A 21,144-nucleotide genomic window follows, 5' to 3' on the forward strand; every position below is an offset into this window, starting at 1 on the left:
ATCAATTTGACTCCCGAATAGTCCAATTTTATCACCATAGTCCATTTCTCAAAAATTTATCGTCAAATTGATCGCCACGCGATTTTATATCCTCACGCAAAAAAAAAAAAAAAAACTTTTCTAATATATCAAACATCTAAAAGCAGAACCATGTTCAATGTCGATAAATGCCATTTATCCCCCCCTTCCAAAAGACATTCGAAATTCCCCTTGAAATCGGTCGATTCATTATTCAAAGAAATATCGAGGTGTAGAAGTATTTTGCACATCCGTAACGCTTGATCCGAATGGGAGGTCGCGGGATAAGTATTGTTAGCTGGAGAGGTCGGGCTCGATAATTGGCCGGTTAATTCAATCGTGGTCCTCGATAAGACGGTAGAATAGATTTCAATCGGTTCAATTTTCTGGTTTCGTAGCCACGACAGATTATTCGTCGTTTCTGTCGGGCATACCGGCCAACTATTACGCCTCGTTGTCCGATCCAAGGGAGAATCAATAGTCCCGTGAAACTTGGGGAATTAACGGCCACGATTAACAATTAATTCTCGCGTTAAACCCTCCTCTTGTGGAATGACAGCAATGGTAATTTCATTAGTGCACGATGGAATGACGGATAATGTTTACCGTGATCGACTTGATCTCTCGTTTCCGGTCGTCGATTCGATCCAACCGATTTCGATCCAATGATTTTTTCGTTATTTTGTGGACGGATGAGGTTTTATTCGATTTGAAATGATGCGGTTTTATTCGTGAAATGATACAACAATAATAGCACGAAATATATTGGGATATTTGATTCGTCGAAGAATGTGAAATAATGGAAATATTTGAAATGAGTATATTTAGAAAATGTAATTATGTCGTTTTGATATTTCGAGAGATTTTGAGAGAATATTATTCAACAAAGATCGATAATTACATTGGAAGAAACTAGAAAACTACGTGATTGAAAATAATTAAAAGTTTACTTGTCTTATTAGTGATATAATTATTCACTCATAACTCTTTAATTATTTAATGAAAACTTTCTTCGTTGTTTCGAATCATCCCAATTTTATCAGGTCGTGATTAATATTACAGCAATGAAGGTAACTTTATTACAAAAGCTCGTTCATTGTATAAATAACGTTCCTATATTAACTCATTATATCATACAATTTACACTTTTTTTTTATTTATCTTATTTTCAATATTTATAATTAACTTCTAAATACCTCTACCCATTTCAAATTATACCTTAATGAAATTCAATCTCAAATTCACGTAACAATGCGCCCATTCGGTATTGCGGATCAAAATTGAATAAATACGTTATCGATAAACTATATTATATTTTTAAATATAACGCGCTGTTTCGAATAATTTTGCAAACGACAAGTTTTTAATCTCCGAATTTTTTTTAATTAAAAAATTCGTGGAAGGGAAAAAAGTTATTTTCATATTTCCAAAAATGAAATGAAAAATCCAGTAGAATTTTAAACTTTCTAAACAACTTGTAATCTACGAGAGAAAGAGAGAGAGAGACGACTGTTTTAGGAAATTAACCAGTTATTCGCGAACTCGTGCCGGGTTGTTTAGCAAACCTCGACGCATATTTTTTTTTGACATGGTAGAAAAAAGTCACCAGATGACGTCACGCATAATTCGTGAGGACGAATATATGATGTTTAAAACATAATATTTCCTCTATCTAGATTTCTCGTATTTTAATGAATATTAAGTATATAAATTAATTTGATGACATTTTGAAGAAGATGAAAATTTGATTTATAGATTAGATAATTAATCATTGTAACTTAGGTTTCACAGTTTCGTGAAAGAAAATTTTTTATGAATCGTTATTATTTAAAGACGTTTGATCTCTATAATAAAAAGGAAGTGTGGAATTTATCATGGTACAATCAAGTACAGTAGTACGTACAGTATAATGGCCAAGCGTTTAAGGAGTATAACCATATGATTGATCTGTTTCAACTTACTTAATAAATTTCTTTGTCTTAATTTTTAATCTCATAGAAAGAATGCGTAGAAAGAATGTAACTTTCTTATTGACATAAACTTTATCAATATAAATTTTTCAATATATCGATATTAATTAAACGAAATATGAATTTATATTCAATAATCTTTACTTTTTATTTTATTCTAATTTTTATTTAATATTGTAATTTTTATTTTCTGTTTACACAGATAATTACAATATTTTTAATCATAATTTTCAAATAAAATTTGCTTCACATATCATTTCTAAGTTAAATGATAAAATTAATTACATCACTGTTATCGATAGAAAGAAATAATGAAAGTACAAATGAAAATATAAAACGTCCGGCTATTCTTACGTTTCAAAGAAGAAGAAAAAAAGTAGCAGAATAGGAAGAGGTTTTAATGAATCTTTGTTTCACGTCTGTATGTATCCAGGGAATGGTTTGAAGGGTGAATGAGAAAAGAAATGAGTGGCAAAGAAAGGAAAAGGTAGATAAGGAGAGGTTAAATATATATATATATATGAGAGTCGGTTAAGAGCGCTCGCAATTTAACCTTGGTGTCACTCCCACAACTAATGTGATACATCACGTGAAACATTTTGATGTTCTTGAGATATAAAAAGCTAAGATATTACAGTTGTTTAAAGTTTATTAAATGACACACTTAGACACCGAGTCGTGAAACATTTTGTCATCCGAAATGGAAGAATAAAATGCTTAATGAAACAATGAACAAATGCATCGATGTATTAGTAATATTAGAATACATTGATTGATCTCTACGATACAAATTCGAAGATACAAAATAACAAAATATTATTTAATCTAGAGAACATTTATTTTTTGTAATGAAATAAATCAGTATCAATCAGTAGAATAGTGAAAGAAGGAGCTTATATCAAACGCTTATATCAAAGTTAAATCCTTAACAAACCCACAAACACAAACCAATTAACCCCTCATCAATTCTCCTCTCGAACGCACCACTAACATCCTTCAACCACGATCTACATCGAACCACTTGCACCACGATCACCACTAAACACATTCCATCCCTCTCATCCATCACTCTCCAAGAATCTTCACAAGTCGACCTCCCTTTCCTCTCCAAAAAAATCACCCTTCCATCCTGATACACGTATATCCATCCCTCGAAAACCACCTTTATCCACGAACATTAAAAACATTCTCGCGTGGAGAGGCAGGAAAGCAAGCGGATAGCAAAGATTTCTCATCCTTCCTCCGTCCCACTCGCGCGCAAGAGGCGGGGGCGTGAAGTTCTAGGGAGGGAGGGGAGGGAGGGGGTCGCGACGCAGCCGCCCCACTCGAGCCTCGGCGTCGCGGACGCGACTGCGGGGGTGGCGGTTGGTCGGAGGCGCGCTCAGTTTCGTTCGGAGGCGCGCCACGAGGCGGCAGCATCGTTCCTCTCGTCCCGCGGACCCGTCGAATCGCCAGTGCGCCTCCGTTCGTTCGAGCGGCTTCGGGTATCGCGCCGCCGGCCCCCCGATTCCTCGGCGTCTCGCGCCACCTGGAGCGCGCGCGGCGCCGCGACGCCTCGAGCCGCGGTGGTGGAGGTGGTGGTGGTGGCACACGACGATCGAGCAGCGATCCGTGGTGATCGGGCGCGCTCGAATGCAGGCCCTCTCTGTTTATGAGAGGCGTCCCGACGCGACCGGCTGACGTCGGCCGGCGGCAATTTCGACCGCGGATCGGCTTGGTACGCGCGCGGAAGCGCTGCTGCGCCCGCAGGAGGCGGAGGAAAAAATCACGCGGCGGGCGACGGCGACGGGGGCCACAACCCGTTTGTGTTCCATTCGATCACGATTTGCCGCGCGCGGATAAAATAACTCGCTTACGATTCGAACGCGAGTCGTTCGTTCTCGCTCGAGGAAGTCTACTATGATTCCGCTTCGTTTCGCTTCGACGCCCGTTTGACAACGCTCATCGTGTCGTGGGAGTAATAAGTTGTTGTGATCCTAGATCCTTCGAGGGGGATCCTGGCAGTGGTGGGGCCTTTGGTGTGAGTCTGAGAAGGGAAGGGAGAGGAGGTGATTTTTCGAGATGATGGATCTTCTGGAGGAAGATTTGGATGCGAGAATTGTGAAGGGGATCTAGGTGAAGAGGACGATTTGGCCAGTGGGTGTAAGTAGCAAGACAAGATACGTGATGCCGGTTAAGAAAGCTTGGATGGGGATTCGAGATGATGGACCAGGTGGATTGGAAGCAGCGGTTCCTGCTTTTTGATGGTTGGACGACTCGGTGATGAAGTTAAGAGGATGGTTAGCATTGGAAATTGAAGCAGCTGATTAAAACTCCTCCTTCTCTCCGCCACTTTTCGCGTGCCTTTGATCCTCGTTTTCCCTCCTCCTCCTTTTCTTTCTTTCTTTTGGGTGCTGCTGTACGAAGATGGATTCTTATTTATCGTGTCTCCTTTTCCCCCCTTTTATCGTATTAAAGTATTATCATTTGAGATCGAGTTACAGGCTAAACGAGCTTGATTATTAAACTACGCAAAAACACAGACGGAGGTAAATAGAGCGGGACCAGACTTGTGGAAATTCGTGGAACTGTGTTATTGCGCGCGTTATCGCAGTTTCACATCGATTCGAATGTTGTCGAGTTTTAGGCGAGATTAGCCCTGACAGGATATAATTTTCCATGGTTTACCGCGCGACCCTCGCCAACACAGATTTAACCTTGCCCCCAACGACATATTTACAGACCTTCTGCTCTCGAAACGATCGAACTCGTGAGTTTAGCTTGTGTGAAACGTGAATTTCAATTAGGTGCTTGGTGCTGTGCGAATGGAGGAGTATATAGAGTGGTCGTTGATGAAAATATCGGATAAGGCTTCGAGTCACAAAGGGAATCGAGGCACGTGGCAGGTGTATCGGAACTTGGAAAGTATCGAAAAGTGATAAAGAACTGGAGTTTACGAGTGTTGAAAGTCTCTCTCTTTCTCTTGAGTGACGAATTTCGGGTAATACAAAGTTATATCGTGCGGATTTGTGAGAAGTTTTAAAGTACCTCGAACTTTTAAGTGGCGTTGATTTCTCTGCTCGTTTAAGGGGATACAAAGAAGATTTTTTGCTCGGTATTTTCGTTTTTCTCATTGAAATTTGCTCAATTTTTTTTTTGAAGTTTATATGTGATGATTATGATACTTTAGGAAGTGATCAACGTTTATACGTGAATAAATTTGTGTTTCTTTTAAAATTTATGAATGTATCCATTCGTAAATTGTTAAATAATGATACAAAGTTGAAAATCTTTCAAATATTTGATTAAAAATATTTTTGACACGTGAAATTAAATTTTGGTTTAAATTTATTCAAAATCAGTAATAAAGAATAATATCTATTTTTCATACATTTTTTTTATATTAATATTATTATTGCACTATGTTTCCTGTAATAAAATTATTTTTACAATAGAAAAATTCAAATTTCTATGTTATTTTTAAATTAAAATTTCTCAAAATCAATAGTTTACGCGACAAATACGCGAGATTGCATCTATTATTGTTTCAAAAGCAATTTCTATACTGTTACATAATTCTTATGAAATGGAAAAATATAGGATTTTATCACAAATGAAATTACGAATCCCAACTTATTTTATTTTCCATTCAATTCATTATTGATGTACAGATCATCATCAGCGACTTTGAATAATCAATAATCACCAAAAAAAAGAAAAAGAATATCAAGAAATTAAAAAAGATCTATCACTGCATTCCATTTGACAAAACGAAACTAAACAGGAACGCAAATGATCATTCAGAGAAGAGTCCGTATAACAAATTCTACGGTGATTAGAAGACGCGTGACTAATTACGAAAACGAGGCGTCCTAAGTGAACGATGGCCCAAGTAGCTCCTGATCGTCAAGGTTTTCGCCGATCTGTCCTCAATGACTAATTATGCACCGAGCATTCCGATTCTCCCTACTCACGTTAATGAACGAACCGGAAGCATGAAGGGGAGGGTTGGCATCGCGTAAGTAGCGATGCTTTCGATACGTCGCCAGGGATCATCGATTGCACCGGTTGGTTCAATGCTAATAATCCGGTGGCATTAAGGCTCCTTGGAATCGGGTTAACGAGCTAATTCGTAATTGGCTCGTCGAAGTGGCCTCGCTCGTTGAAAATATCCCTTCGAGGGAATAATTAACGCGATGACGCCTTGATCCTATGAGAGAGAGAATGAGCCTTTTCAAATTAGGGGTAGTTTTTTTGTTGTCGCGTTGTTTGGAATGGATTTCTTTTTTTTGTCGTGGATAGATATTTTGTTACAGAGATTTGTAAGCAATAGCCGTAAGGTGATATGTGAGATATCCTTGATTGAAGGGGGGTTGATGTGAGAGATTGGAATAGATAAACGTGAAAGTACAAAAATGTTGAAGCTTATTTATTAAGTTATAAGGAGATTAAATTCGTATTGGATTAAGTAAAATAGAACTGTCTTATTCTACTTCGACTGTTGGATTTAAGACGAAGTTAAACTACTTATAAGTTAATGAATAAGGCTTCAACAGACGTGTATGCCAATTTTTGTGTTTCTTTTGGCCTCTAGAATCGATTCGAAGATTCGAACATATTAATATCTCTTATATAAAATGTTCAATTTTAATTTTTAATTATAAATTGCTTGTATTTGAAATGATTAAGAAATGAATTGAATTAAACATTTTACTTGATTTTTTAAATTTTATTAGATGTAAATTATATATGTATGTATAATGCAATATTTAATTTAATTTTCGTGTATTGGTAACATATTATATTATTTACCTACGTTTTTAAAATAAATATGCTGCCAATTAATAATGTAATAATGACAAGTATGTATCAAATCTTAAATTCTAAATTTATATTTCATATTAACTTCTTATCTTTCAGAAATTTATTTTAAGTATCGAATTTATCGAATTTTATTAAATATATGGTAAAATATATATTCACAATATTAATTTTAAATGATAAAAGTCATTTTACAATATTAATTTATATTACTTGTCGATTAGAATCACCAAGTTACATATTTGCATAAAGCAAGAATGCACATCTACCACTAAAATTCAACTAATTTAAATTTCAAAATGATTCTCTAATTAAAATTTCCAAAGGAAACGCAATGTTCACTGATAAACCCTCACCCTCGAGTTAATAACAGATCACATAGCACGAGGGAACCGTTTATATACCGTGGTTTCGAAACGTCTTCTCTCCCTTTCCCTCTCTCTCTCCCTCCCTTTCTCTCTCTTTCTCTCTCTCTCTCTCTCTCTATTCCCTATTTCGTGGACTGCGTTTTCACAGGAATCGAGAATGAAAGTGACGTACTCCGTGCTCGTTACGTAGTTCTTTGAAGAAGAACGTGTGCACACACTCTCGCGCACACAGCTTCTATACATATATATATATGTATAAGTGTACATGCGAAAATAACGATACCAGTGCGACGTTAGGTGACTACTTTAAGGTTAACCTTTTGCGGTCCTCCACGACACACTTTGCACTGAATAGCTTTATTTCGAGCTGTGCATGGTGAAAATTCTCGGCGCGTAGTACAAAGTTAAAAAAAAAAAAGAAAAAAATACGCGTAAATCGAAAAATACGTACAGTGAGTCGAAAAATTGATTACGTGTCGAACTCGCCTGTCATTTAGTAATGTTTGTTGTATAAAAAAATCGATCGATTGATCGAATCCATTTTTTTTTTTTAAGTATTGAACAAAGCTGCTTTTTTAATTCGTAAAATTGTAAATATTAATTATTGTTATTGTTAAATTATAAAATTAAACAATTAAAAAGATATTTAAAATACCAGATTGCATTATCAAATTACATTGATACATTTATATTGATTGAATGAAATATATTATGAAATTTGTTTACATATTGTTGAATTTTTCTTTAACTTTACGTACGCATTCAGTGAATATAATATAAATACGATTTGTTTCAATAAATCGTAATTCATTGTATACTCTTTCCTTGATCGATCATTTTCCATTGTATTGTTCAAATAATTTTATTATTCGCTATTTATATTGCGTTCAGTATATTTCCATTTCGGATAATTTTACAATGTTTTTCATTGTTCGGTTAATAGAATATGCTCACTATTTATTGGTAACTCGGTGTATTCTCATGATAAGCTTACAAGCTTCATTATGCACCGTTCTACATACGGAGAATATGGAATACTATTTATAGAATTGATTGAAATTTTCAAACTAGAGCGATTTATTGAGAACAAAAAAGATTGTTGAATTCAAACAGTTTAGAAAAAGAATTTTGTTGGGTTATATTTTTTTTGTTGAGGAGTGTTTGTTTTAATTATTGGAAAATATTTTATGAATATGTGTCGTGGAGGAAGGAAATGAATAAAGTATGAAGATAAATTGAGAATGTTATCGAGAATTGAAAAATAATTTAGATTATTTTAAATATTTAATGATAAAAGGAAAAAAAATGATAATAAAATTGAAAATTATTATTAATTTGAATATTTTATAAGTAAATTTTCAAAATTATCACTTGTCTTTTTAAATATATTCGTTTTAAATGAATGCTTTTCTCAATCTGTGAATTTACATCTTCTTTGATAATTTTATCGTTTGAAATTCTTCGACCGATAATTCTGCTCATAAAATTCCCCAAGGAAAATGAAAATCGAGTTTCCTTTAAACCTTTAGATTCCCTATAGTTTTATCAAGATAATTCATTGTTATACCTTGGTTCTTCTGAAATATATTCAACATTACATTTTTAACTACTAACTATGAAATAATATTTATTTGTTAATTCTTGATATAATTCTTGGATGAAATTTTGAAATTAAATTTTTATTTATTATAGAAAACAATAGAAAAAATAATAAAGAATATAAAAATTGTCCTATATTTCATAGAATATTATTATTAAAAATCTAATAAACTTCTTTATGCTTATAAAAATAAAATTACAAAAAACAATACGACAATATTAAATGTAACAAAAAAATAATGAAATAACGAAACAGTAAGACAATTTTTAACAAAATCCTCATTTTTATTATAAGTTCATTCAGAAATTTTATTAATTGTATAGAAGAAAGCGATACTAAATATTAATTATTATTCGCCATAGGAATCGTTGTCTTATAATGTATCGGATAGATAAAATATTCCATAATATAAAAGAGAGGAAGTTGGCAAAGAGACTGTGTGAAAGAGAGAGAAAGAGAGAGAATCTGGCAGGAATTTTAATTGCTTCCATAAAAGCTATGCTCTACGATAGGATGTGTAAGAAGATATTTAGAGTGGATGGAATGTTGTTGCCGCTTCCTTGTATCCAAGCATCGATCAGATTGTTTCGTTTATCTTACGAGAAAAATTGAGAAAAATATCATTGAAACCAGATGTATGTTTGAATTCTCGATGAAACTCTATTTGATGCTTGTATACAAAAAATTGTATCCTTTATATGTATTATCCATTTCTTGAAAGAAAACGATAAAATTGCAAGCTTCTTGGTTTATTTCTGTATTTCTTGGATTCGCGATTCGAATCGTTGAAACAGATATGTCACGGATGTGTTACGTGTTTCAAATTCTTCGAACGAGCTCGAAAAATCGTGTAATATGATCTTCGTGATGGTATCGTGTTAAGGATAGGGAAAAATATGAGTGTTGAATTAACATTCATGTTACGAGACTTTTCTCCTTTGCTTCCGTTTTATCGGGGAATAATCGTTACAGTGATGTAAATTAATTGAATTATTTTTCATCGGATGCACGATAACGTTCCTTTCGTTTATCGATATAGATTTAATAAAATGAATGTAGAAATATGATTGAAAGCAGAAACGTGTGTTTCACATTCGTTTTGAACGTATTTTAAATATAATTATCACGATGAAAAAATATTCTATATTTCATATTTCTCTTAGACATTTCTTTATACGAATCTTTTATTAACGAGATAAATTTATCGACGTTCGAATATTTTTCAGAATAAAATTTACAAGTGATCGTTTCGTTCTCTCTTTCATGCGCATTCACATTTATTTTCATATACGTAACTCTGCCCATCGAATTATTTTTAGCCTTTAACGATAGTATTAAATTATTCTTTGAAACAAAATGTATAAAATTCGATATTTTTAAACGCTATGGCGAGTAAAGAATATAACAATCTGGTTTCCCAGATATTGTTAAACGATAATGTTAATTGTTAAGCTGGAAATCTGTTTAAAATTTCAATCAAGGTGGCAGAAATATGATACAACCCAATATAAACCCGATCCTCTTTTTATTCCTCTCGATCAGATATGGGCCAAACGAACGTTTCTGGTCTGTCGTTGATACATCACAGACCAATGTGGGGCAATATTAAAGTGTTTAAAAGCGAGCTAAAAATTTCGAGTGGAATAGTTGTCAGCGGGGAATTTTAATTCTTTGAAAGATCGAATTCTCGTGATACTCGATGGAAGGTTTTGTTTTTTCTTCTTCTTTTTTATTTTATTTTATTTTTTTTTTATCGCTGTTTGCTTTACAGAAATGGGACAAAGAAATGACGATGACAGAAAGTGATACAAATCATACTTTTATATACGTATTGAAAAATAATAAATCAAAAAATGAGCAGTCCAAAACATAAAAAATATTGATTTAATATGGAGATATAAATCTCAGCTCAGTTTGCACAGCGATTTTTTAAAGAATCTTTGTTGTTGTTGCGAGCTAAAGAATTCCGTAGATTGATATTTTTATTACAAATCTGTTACAAAAAATCCCATAGCAAAAGGAAACGAGCTCTTTATAAACATTATATTGATTCTTTAAATTAAAACAATTTCTCCATTATTCTTTATTTTTTATATTTTCAAAGAAAATATATTAATATCGTTAATTGATTTTGAATTTTATTAAAATGATATATTTGCCAGAAATTATTTTACACGATGTTCTATTTGATTCATTTTTATGATTATTTAATACGTTTCGATACAGTAGAACACACTTACGTATGTTCTTAAGATAGTTTTAAGTTAAAGTGTTCTAAGCCGCTCAAACGCAAAGTCGGATAAAATACTTGTTAAAGTTTCGCAAGATAAAGAGAAATCTCTTGCTTCTATTAAAAGAATACATTTTTATTCGAATGCTCGATTTATTAATAAAATTAATATCCTCATTTTATTTTTCTCTTTCTACTAAAAATAAATTAAATTATTCGTGTATTCTCGACAATCACTTTGGATTGCCATTTATTTGGTCCATTGTTTCCATTGATCCATTCAATGAGATACCAATCTACATGTATCAATATTTTCACATTAAACGAACTCGAACACGTATTTTCCATGCAATGAATCCTGACGTTCGCGCATAAAAGAATCCTTATTCTGTGTCGTTATAACAGAAATATAATCCGGAGAAATTTTAATATCATATCCATTTTTATTCATTAAAAATTTCAATCCTCAGATTCCAAGCAAAACACAAGACAACAAATATTAATTAATATTAAAATCATTAAACCAAAACCTTTTCTTTCCACAAAAAATTCTTTCAAAACGAAATTGTTCTCGTGACATTACTTTAACTCTAATCATCTTAATCTCACCGCGCATTTTTATTCGTTTAAACTTCACCTTTATCCCAATCCTACATCACGAAGCAATAAAATATCTCTTCTTGCGAGCATAGAGGTCGAATACGAAAGAATCGAGGCACAAAGCGATCGAACAAAAGCGATATTCATAATCGTTCATGAAATATTTATGAAATCGCCCGTGAAAAATATGGGGAGCGTGTCCTCGGGCTAAGTTTCTACACCGTGGAAGATAGTCCCGCGAAAAAAAAGGAGACCTACTGAAAACTAACAGGGAACAGATGCCAAACACGTCACGAGAATGAAAGAATCGCGGAATATCTGGGAAACTGTACGTACAAGTTCCCATCCAAACGTGGTGGCATATTCCGATCCCAGTATCATACTCACGTATCCGCCAAATCTTTTATTTCGTTATTCCGCATCCTTCACCGTCGTCCCGTGTTGCTTCTTACTCCGTGAATTGCATCGACGCATTTTCTCTTTACTCCCTCTGGCCGAGGCAGAGAAAGAGAGACAGAGGACTTTGCGTGTTCCGCGTATCGAACAGCCTCGTTTAGGGTGCTCCATATTCCGCAGACGAACGAACGTCTCTCTTCTTTGTTTCTCTGTAACCGATGGTGAACCGATGGTATGGTATTTCTTTCAATGAAATTTTTTCGTTCTCTCGGCTGATTTATTTCCCCATCAATCGAATGTCTATCGTGTTTTCCCTCTCTTTTTTAAATTTTAGAGATAGAAATTGTATATTGTCGTGTACATTATTTCGTCGATGATCGATCAATTTTAAGAAATTCGGATGGAACGGGAGATTTGTTACTATATAATTATTCTTTTAGTAAATTAAACTTATAATTCTTTGAAAAATTCGTGAATCTATTTATCGTATGAATTTTTTAATATTCTTTGAGAAATTTTCATCAAATTTACACGTTAAATAGTTGCAGCACTATACTTATGACACGTTCGTCGCATTTTTAAAAATCACAAAGCAGGCGAGGTATTAATGCAAATAGCAACGAAGTGATTTCTAGTACAAACACGAGTTCATAATACAGAACACCCTTTTTCTCTGGAATATTCTCTGGGAAAAAGGAAAAAATTTTTTTACCTTTCCTACGTGTTTCGTTCCTGTATTTAAATATGGCTTAATTTTATAGATCTCGGTTTTATTCACCGTGTTCATCCATGAATGGCACACAGAAGCAATTTTGAGTAAAAAAGTTCTATAAAATTTCCCACGCTTAGATCATAGCAATTAATATCGCGAGATAATATCTATGTAGTATCGTTTGAACAAAAAAATTTCGATTAATCTTATCTTATCAATTATCATTTTCTTCTTTCTTTCATATTTGTATCAAAGCATTATAATTTTTAAAAATTAGTTTTGCATGGTAAATCAGGCTATTTGCATTTATGTCATAACGTTTTTTGAATAAAATTTAGCGAACGAAAAATTCCCATCTCAGGATAAAAATTTTGAATATGAATTAAATTTCACAGACAAAAAAAAAAGAATTACATAATATTTTAAATATTAAATTTCATAAATAACGTTTGTAACAATAAATTATTACCATATATATTTTTGTATAATCTATACAATGTCATATAAATGCAAATTATATCATGCATAAATATATTATATAAACAATACTTAGAAGAATGATTATGTACTTACATCTATCCTTTTCCACAAAGTCACCCTTGATGAATATATCCCTTAACTTGTCAACGATCGAATATACGCGACCCCATATAACATCGACTTCAGAAATTATGATCCACCATCTCACTTCGTTCGTCATCTTATTCTTCTTCAACCTCTACATCTCTCTCCCTCTCTCACACACAATTTTTCACTGTACTATAACTTTTCTTCCACCCTATCTACTAGATTTATTATTATTTCACAAAAAAAAAAGAAAAACAAGAAAAAAAATTTCTAAAAGAAAACTAGAAGATCAAAATCATCCGAATTCTGCGTGCAATTTTAAACATTTCCTATCAACAAAAATTCTGATAAAAAACCAGAAATGCAAGTACTTCTAGGTACGTGCAATTTGTCGAAAAGGGCCAACTACGTTCTCCTTCTTCTATTTTCACTTCTTCTACCCGATAATTTCGTTGCATTTCGTAATTTTCCACCCTCTACGTGCGCGTCGAATATCGCGCGGAAACGAGTAGCGTGTAAGAATCATCGTTTTATTTCCACGAAAATCGCAGGCGTGGAAGATAAGGTGAATTTTCATCCTTGTTACGCTCGATGAAATTTTATTTTTCGATATTTCTTTAAACATTTTCTTTCTTCCTTTTCTTTTTCTAACCGTTAAAAAATGATTAATTGTTCTTCCAGTATCGTTTAATGGAAACATTGATCAACGAATTAATCAGGATTCAGCTTAAGAGGTGAATTTAAAACGAGCTACGTTTATTGCAAGCAGAATAAATTTTCCAAGTCGTTCTGTAATGTTACCGTCTGTGTTCCCGCGTTTTAGCGGGAATGCTAACAGTTCGGTTAATTTTCTTCCGGGAAACTTTCAGTTGGGTGTGTCTGTAAAAGTGTGGCAGATAAATGAAGATTGTGCTAGTCTCTGACTGAATTCTAATTCAAAAATTCTCCGTTTTATTTTGATTATAATTTTAATTGATTAATTTCTTTTTTCTTTTTTTGATTTGTTCAAAATAATTGTTATAACTTTAATACTTATTTATTTACTATTTTTTATAAAATTGTTTGTGATAATCGAGAATTGTTATATATTTTTTAATTACAAAAATTTTAGACGACTATACATTTTTCTGTGCAACGATATATTCATGTATTTTACAGTTATTCCAGTTTTTAAAATGGAAATGTATATTTTTTTCTTATTATTATTATTTTTTTTTTTCGCGTGGAATAAATCTTCCTGTTGTTTCATATAAAAAATTATAGAGATAGAGTTCATGTAGCATTGTTATTCTAACGTACAAATCGGAATAAAAAAATGAGGTATATTTTCATCCATGTTTAATTCTATAAAAAAAATAATAATAATAAACCAGACTACATTACATAATTAGAAAGCTTTCTTTCTTTAAAATATCTCATAATAAATAAACTACAGATTTTTATGCAAAATTAAATTTTTATAATTGGAAAAAATAAAACTGAGATTTGCTTAAATATTCACTATATATACTATAATAATTTTACAACTGGAATTTTTAATTTTACTTTAATTCGTTGCTCAATTGTATATATTAATTATTTAATAACTCAAAGTAACACATACAATGTGTCCTTTTCTTTTCCAAAATCATTCACTAAAATCAGAAACAAAAGTCTGTTTAAATAAACCATTTAATTTAAATAAAATTGAAAAGTACAATTCTCTATAAACGAAACGAAAAAAAAAAAAAAAAAAAAAAAAGAACTGCTCAATACTGTTTCGACAAAACATACAGGGATCGCGTTGAAAATCCGCGTGTCAACCCTCGCGAATCATCGACGATCGGTCCGTCGATCCGCGAGAGAATCACGTAATCTTCGACTCACGACCGGTTAAATACATTTTATCTGACGTCACGCGACAATGTCGTCTGTCGCTTAACAGTGAAGCTTTCGAAACGCGTCCTCCAGTTTGCCTGAATGTACATTGAACGCCCGAATTTAGGGCCGGAAGACGCCGTCAGGCTGCAACGACAGCTGTCGCGTTCGAGAATTTTGCTTACAAGAACGATTCCTCTTTAAGCTGAATGAAACGTTCTTAGCATTAGTTAATTTTGGCGGGTATAGTTTCGAATGGCGCCGGTGGTCGGTCCCCATGAAGTTTAAAACAAGATAAGTTAGACGAGTAAGATAAGTTAAGTGAGGTCAGATTATATTTCAAAGGAGTTTATATCTCTATGTCCATGATATTTATAAAGTTTCATTTCGATTGAGATGATGGTTGGATTAATTTTAGTTGCTAGTGAGTTTTAGGTTTTATTATGGTACGTATTTATAGTATTTATAAAGTTCTATCTCGTTCGACTCGCTTGAATCGAGGTTGGGTTTGGTTTCGGTTTGGTTACAAGATAGGTATCAAGTTTTTCTTCTGTCCATAACATCGATAAACTTCCATCTCGATCGAGATGTATTGAACGATAGATTGGATTAGTAGTTTTAATTAATAGCGTAATTAAATTATGTTAATCGATTCCACGTTTTATATCTACGATACTTACGAAGTTTTATCTCGTTCGAGTTGTTTGAATTGAGGTTAGGTTTCAGTTAGTAGTAGATTACAAGGCAGATACGAAGTTCCCCTTCTATCCTCGTAACATCAATAAAGTTTCATCTCGATCGAATGTCATGGTTGAATTAGATTAAGTTTAATGAGTTAGATTCAGTCGTGATAGTTTATGATAGCAGTTTATGATAATTAAGTACATATTCTATCTCCCTAGAGTTTCATCTCGATCGAATAAATGGATTAGATTAAGTTAGGTTTAATTTCAGTTAGCAATTGATCAGGTTAGATTATGTTTCATAGGTTATGATAGTTATGTGCATATTCTGTTCTCATAACATCTTAAAATTTCATCTCGATCCAAGAAATAGATCGGATTAGCTTTAATTTCAATCAATAGTAATAAGTTAAATTAAATTAGCTTTGGAAGTCGCTATTGTTTCTCGTCGTAAGTTTCGTTTAATCCAGCCATATCGCCTTTTTAAAGACAGAACATTTCCAAAGCTAAGTCTTTGTACTTCTCGTTCATATCTTTCTCCTTTAGCCAGTCTAAATTTCATGTCGATCAGCTACTGGTTTCTTTTCAAAGAAATATCCATTTTAGTGGATTTTAGGGATCATTGAATTTCGCAACTCCGGTTCATCCTTTTCTCTGGTTCCTTGTAATAGAGACGTTAATATTTCACGGTACGTATCAAGAAAAAGGCAGAGAAGACTCTTTGTGAGGCACCCTCGTCGTCCAAACTTCCCTTTTCTTTTCCTCTCCATCCTTCGACCCACCCTTGTTTGTCATTTGCTCTTTCTTCTTCTTTTTCTTCTTCTTCTTCTTCTTCTTCTCTTTTCCTCTTTCTTTTTCTTTTTTCTTTTATTAGAAAGTTCTTTTTTTACCTCGTGTCGGGGAAAAAATGGTCATGAGATTCGTTTTTAATGGCCGCGAAAAGTGAAAGCGACGTTGAAACGCCGCGTTATCGAAAGTCATAAATCTTCTAGTTGGGAAGAAATTAGAAAAATTTTTTTATTACCTCAGATATAATAATATATGGGGCCGGATGTAGGTGTCACTGAGGGAAAAATTTCTTCAAGATGCGGGATATCAAGAAATTCTTTGAATAATTTATAGATAATAGATTATTTATTAGAGATTATTTATTAAAAATAAGATCACTTAACTCTCGTTTTCGTTATTCATTATTTAGATACTTTAAATAGTCTAATTGTTTCAATATTAATGTATTTTCAATATATAAAATATAAATCTTCGAAAAATAATTTATTCAAATGAATAAATTTATTCTTATGAATATTGACAATAAATGTCAAGCTGAAAATAATCTATAATAAATTATAATCCAATTATTTTTTAACGTTATTATTTTTGCTTAAAACGATCATCTCACTTAATTAATCATATACAAAAATATTTTAATCATCATTTTCTATGAAATTACGCGAAATTCGATGAAGAATCCTTTTAATATAAACGATTATTTCGCCGATCGATGCAATTTTCCAGGCAATTGGGTACATAGAAATTGCACATCTCTAATTTTCCTAATTTTCCTCTAAACAACCACGTGAAATCAACGAAGATACGTTTAATGAATAAAAACGATAATGTCATTAACGAGATCGATCCATTCTTCGTGGAATTAGATATTCAAGAATCAACAATTTCAATCGCTTTTTAAGTGACATAACGTAACTCGTTTTATTTTTTCCTTAAGATAAACATGAGAATTAAAATTATCAAGAATTTCTCTCAAAAAAATACAGCAATACTCATCAATTTTACTGTATTTTTACTCTTGAGATTCTTCACTTTCTCTGCCTATTTTTCCCTTTCATCTATTTATCCGTCTGACTATTGATTTGCGAGACCGCTGACACGCACAAAGGTTATCGGTCTGTCAAAACGATACGATGTAACAACAGAGAGATAGAGAGATAAAGTCATTAATTTTCAACGTGAACGAAACATCGTTATCCTGAGTCGATTAGCCCGTTGCTCGTTTAGCTCATCCTTTGATTCCTCTGGAGAGAAAGAGAGAGAGAGAGAGAGAGAAAGAAATAAAATATTAGGATACTTAATCGCGAGAGGAATCGAAGATGGAATAAAAGAAGGATTATTCTGGAAGATATATTAACTAAAAGAATGTGATATAATTCGAAGGGGAAAAAAATAAAAAGATGGATATTTGATAGATACTTAGATATTAATTTTTCTTGAAAGAGAGAAATGGAATAAAAATAGTTATAATTGTATTTTTGTGTTTCATCTTCTTCTTTTTTTTTTATTTTATTAATCGGTATGTATCATATATGAAACGAAATCGTGGAGAAAAATTAATCGTTGCGTTAAACGTGAAATAATCGAGCAGAAAGAGTGGAAACGCGTAACAGTAAATAAATAATGGAAATATTGGAACTATTTAAAATTTTTTAAAATCTTTTTACCGAATAATTAATTCGAATAAAAATTTAAAAAATTCGAATATGAAAAATCAATTTATTCCCGTTACACGCAACCATCAAAACAATGCTATATTAAAATCAATTGTTTCAATACACTCGCTCAATTTTTACAATTTTTTTTTTTTTATTCCTCGTTGAGTAGATTGTTTCATTTAACATATTAAAGGTTATTTAAAAACGTCACGCATGAAATGACTAGCATCGGTATATTTACATTACTTTTGTATATTTTAACAAAAATATTTCCACTTAACGGTAACAGCACAATATCGGCATTTTTTTATAACGTTTCAATAGCGACACGAGTATTTTGTCGATCAATCGACTATCGTGTGTTATTTGTACACAACCTGTTTGAGAAAAAAAAACGAGATTGTATTGCCAATATGTTAATTCAAATACTTTATTTGAAATGTGTTTCTTTTTTCAATATCTTCAACATTAAATATAATCAATTAATAAGCAATTAATGTTTAAACAGTGACAGATTAATATTGCAGAACAAAGTAAATTTTTTAAATACTTGTCTTTGTTTTATCACGAAATATTTATAATGGCTTTTAGATTTAGATTCTTAGTGAAATTTAACATTTCTTAATCACTTTCAATTTTATTTAACAAGAAAAAGTTGGAAGAAATTGATTCTTAAACTGGATAATAAATTTTAAAAATTAATCGATAATCATAAAGTCAATAGAAAGAGAGATCAATTCGACATTGAAAGTATTTAAAAAAGTTTTTCACGCGCATAAAAAAATTTTATTATTAAATACGGCTGAGAAGTTTCGTGAAAATTTAATTACTACGTCTAGCTTCATCCATAAAATAGTGAGACCAAATTTGAGGATTAAACTAATGAAAATTCAGCGTAATAGTCAAGTCGGCCGAATTCGATTTTCACTCGTCAAAATTTAATTCCCTTTTACTTCTATTTTTTTTTTTTTTTTTTTTTTTTAATATACATATAAAACATACGCTTGAAACCATTGAACCGTCATGTATCGAATTTCATTCGATCCCCGAGTACGTCGAAAGTTGGAAAGCAAAATTGAAAAAAAATGGAAGGTTACATGGCCACGCGTGTATGCATGCTTGTATATATGGAAAAATGTGGAATAATTTCAAGGCAACTGTTCGTGTAACAACGAGGAAAACACGGAAGACAAAAATGATGGGAATTCAGAATTTCTGTTTGCTTGTTGTGCAATGAAATTCTAAATAATTCTGAATTAACAACTGCATACTCCCTACATCGATATCTGTCCATCCAAAAAGAGATATTCTTTTTTTTTTATAATATAAGAATATTATTTTATTTTGTTAAAAAAGAAAATTGTGTTGAAATTGATCGGACACATAGGATCCAATTATAGGAAATAATCAGTGAAGGAAAAATTTGTTGTATAAAATATAATTACACGCGTTCATTTGTCATTTTTCATATGAAATGTATTATAATTCAAATATTTTGTTTCTCGCGATATTAATATGGGAATCATTTGTCCTTTATTTCACGAATGCATCAAAAATTTTGAATCAATAAAACAATATTTCTATATTCTCTGAAAAAATAAAAGAAAAGAAGTAGGAACATTACGCAAAAAAAATTATCTTAGAGTTAATGAAAAATTTAAATCAAATTATGAGATATTAGTATTCTTAATTAGAAGATTCAAATATAAATAAGAATAAATTCAAGCAATCTATTTATAACGAGTTACAAATAAAATTTTTTATCACTCGTGAACCGTGCGATAAATAATTCACATTTCATCACAAATAGTGGAATATTTAAATAATTATTTCGTAATAATGCAAAAATTCAGAGACATTATACGACCGAATATTAATGTAACTATACGTGCAACTTAATGACACATATCATTTAATGAGCCATTGTATCGTGTCTAATTAGTAGTTGTGCATTAATTAGCACAGTTTTAATTCGATCGATATGCGTGTAATTAACGAAATTCTACTTCCGTATTATTGTTTACTTATCGTCGTATAAGATTAAAGGATTTTACGCTCCGTTATACGTAAATAAACGAAATTATCATAAAATAACTTTAACATAGTGAACGGTGAAGTTTGAAGCAACACAGGTGATGGAGGGGTATACGTATGCACGTGAAATGATGTGATCCTCTATTTATTATTCGATGTGTCAGCTGTCGATTGGAAAGGGTCGAAACATCCAGTTTGCATTATTCAACGTTCAATTCCATCAGACGAATCAAACGGTTCTCCAGCCACGATGTAAATACACGTCTATCGGGGATAAATGGTACATTTTGGAGATACAGGGAATAATAAATTAATTATTATTCTTTGTTTTTTAGAAAAAGCTTGTTATTCTGAATAATAATCAGAAAAAAATAGATACGTTGTTACAGATTCTAAAAGAATACAATTATTTATTATTAGAGAAGTGATTAAAGAAATAATTTGTGATAATGAGAATAATGAAACATAAAATATTGTTGAACATATCGGTAAAATGATTATTGTATCCATTTTTATTATTGTTTCATAATTTTTGAAGATATGATGAATATATCCATCAAATTTCTGAATAATTATTGTGCTATTACAATTATTTGATTCTTTGACTATCTCAATTTTTAATTCTTTTATTATTTTGTTGATAACGACAAAATATATTTTGTGTATCTATCTTTAAAAAATAAAATATTGTAAAAATTTAAATAATATGGAATAACACGAAGTTACAATATATGTACTACACGTATAAATCTTTTTTTATTGGCCAAAAATGGTATCATGCGTACGTGCACTAAAATTTCCCTATATTCGATTTTGAATTTTCCAAATGGCAATATTACCAAATTTACACATATTTTTTTGT

At 31.9% G+C, this 21,144-nt stretch overlaps 1 protein-coding gene across 12 annotated transcripts in view; it reads left to right on the top strand.

Moving 5' to 3' along the window:
• The window catches only part of LOC412865 (collagen alpha-2(IX) chain), a 328,107-nt gene that overhangs the window by 136,996 nt on the left and 169,967 nt on the right, over positions 1-21,144 (top strand). For 2 of the 12 annotated variants that reach the window (XM_016914908.2, XM_006564342.3), the window contains exon 1: positions 3,446-4,130. The exons of 9 other annotated variants lie outside the window; for them this stretch is intronic. Coding sequence is in view for 1 of the 3 variants with exons in the window: in XM_026444006.1 (XP_026299791.1) it covers positions 4,232-4,267 (36 nt within the window). In the remaining 2 variants the exon portion in view is untranslated. Of the gene's footprint in view, positions 1-3,445; positions 4,131-4,178; positions 4,268-21,144 lie in introns of those variants that run through there. One more of the 12 variants, XM_026444006.1, reaches the window with a different exon arrangement.

This window comes from Apis mellifera, linkage group LG11 (genome assembly GCF_003254395.2).
Source record: "Apis mellifera strain DH4 linkage group LG11, Amel_HAv3.1, whole genome shotgun sequence".
NCBI lineage: Eukaryota > Metazoa > Arthropoda > Insecta > Hymenoptera > Apidae > Apis > Apis mellifera.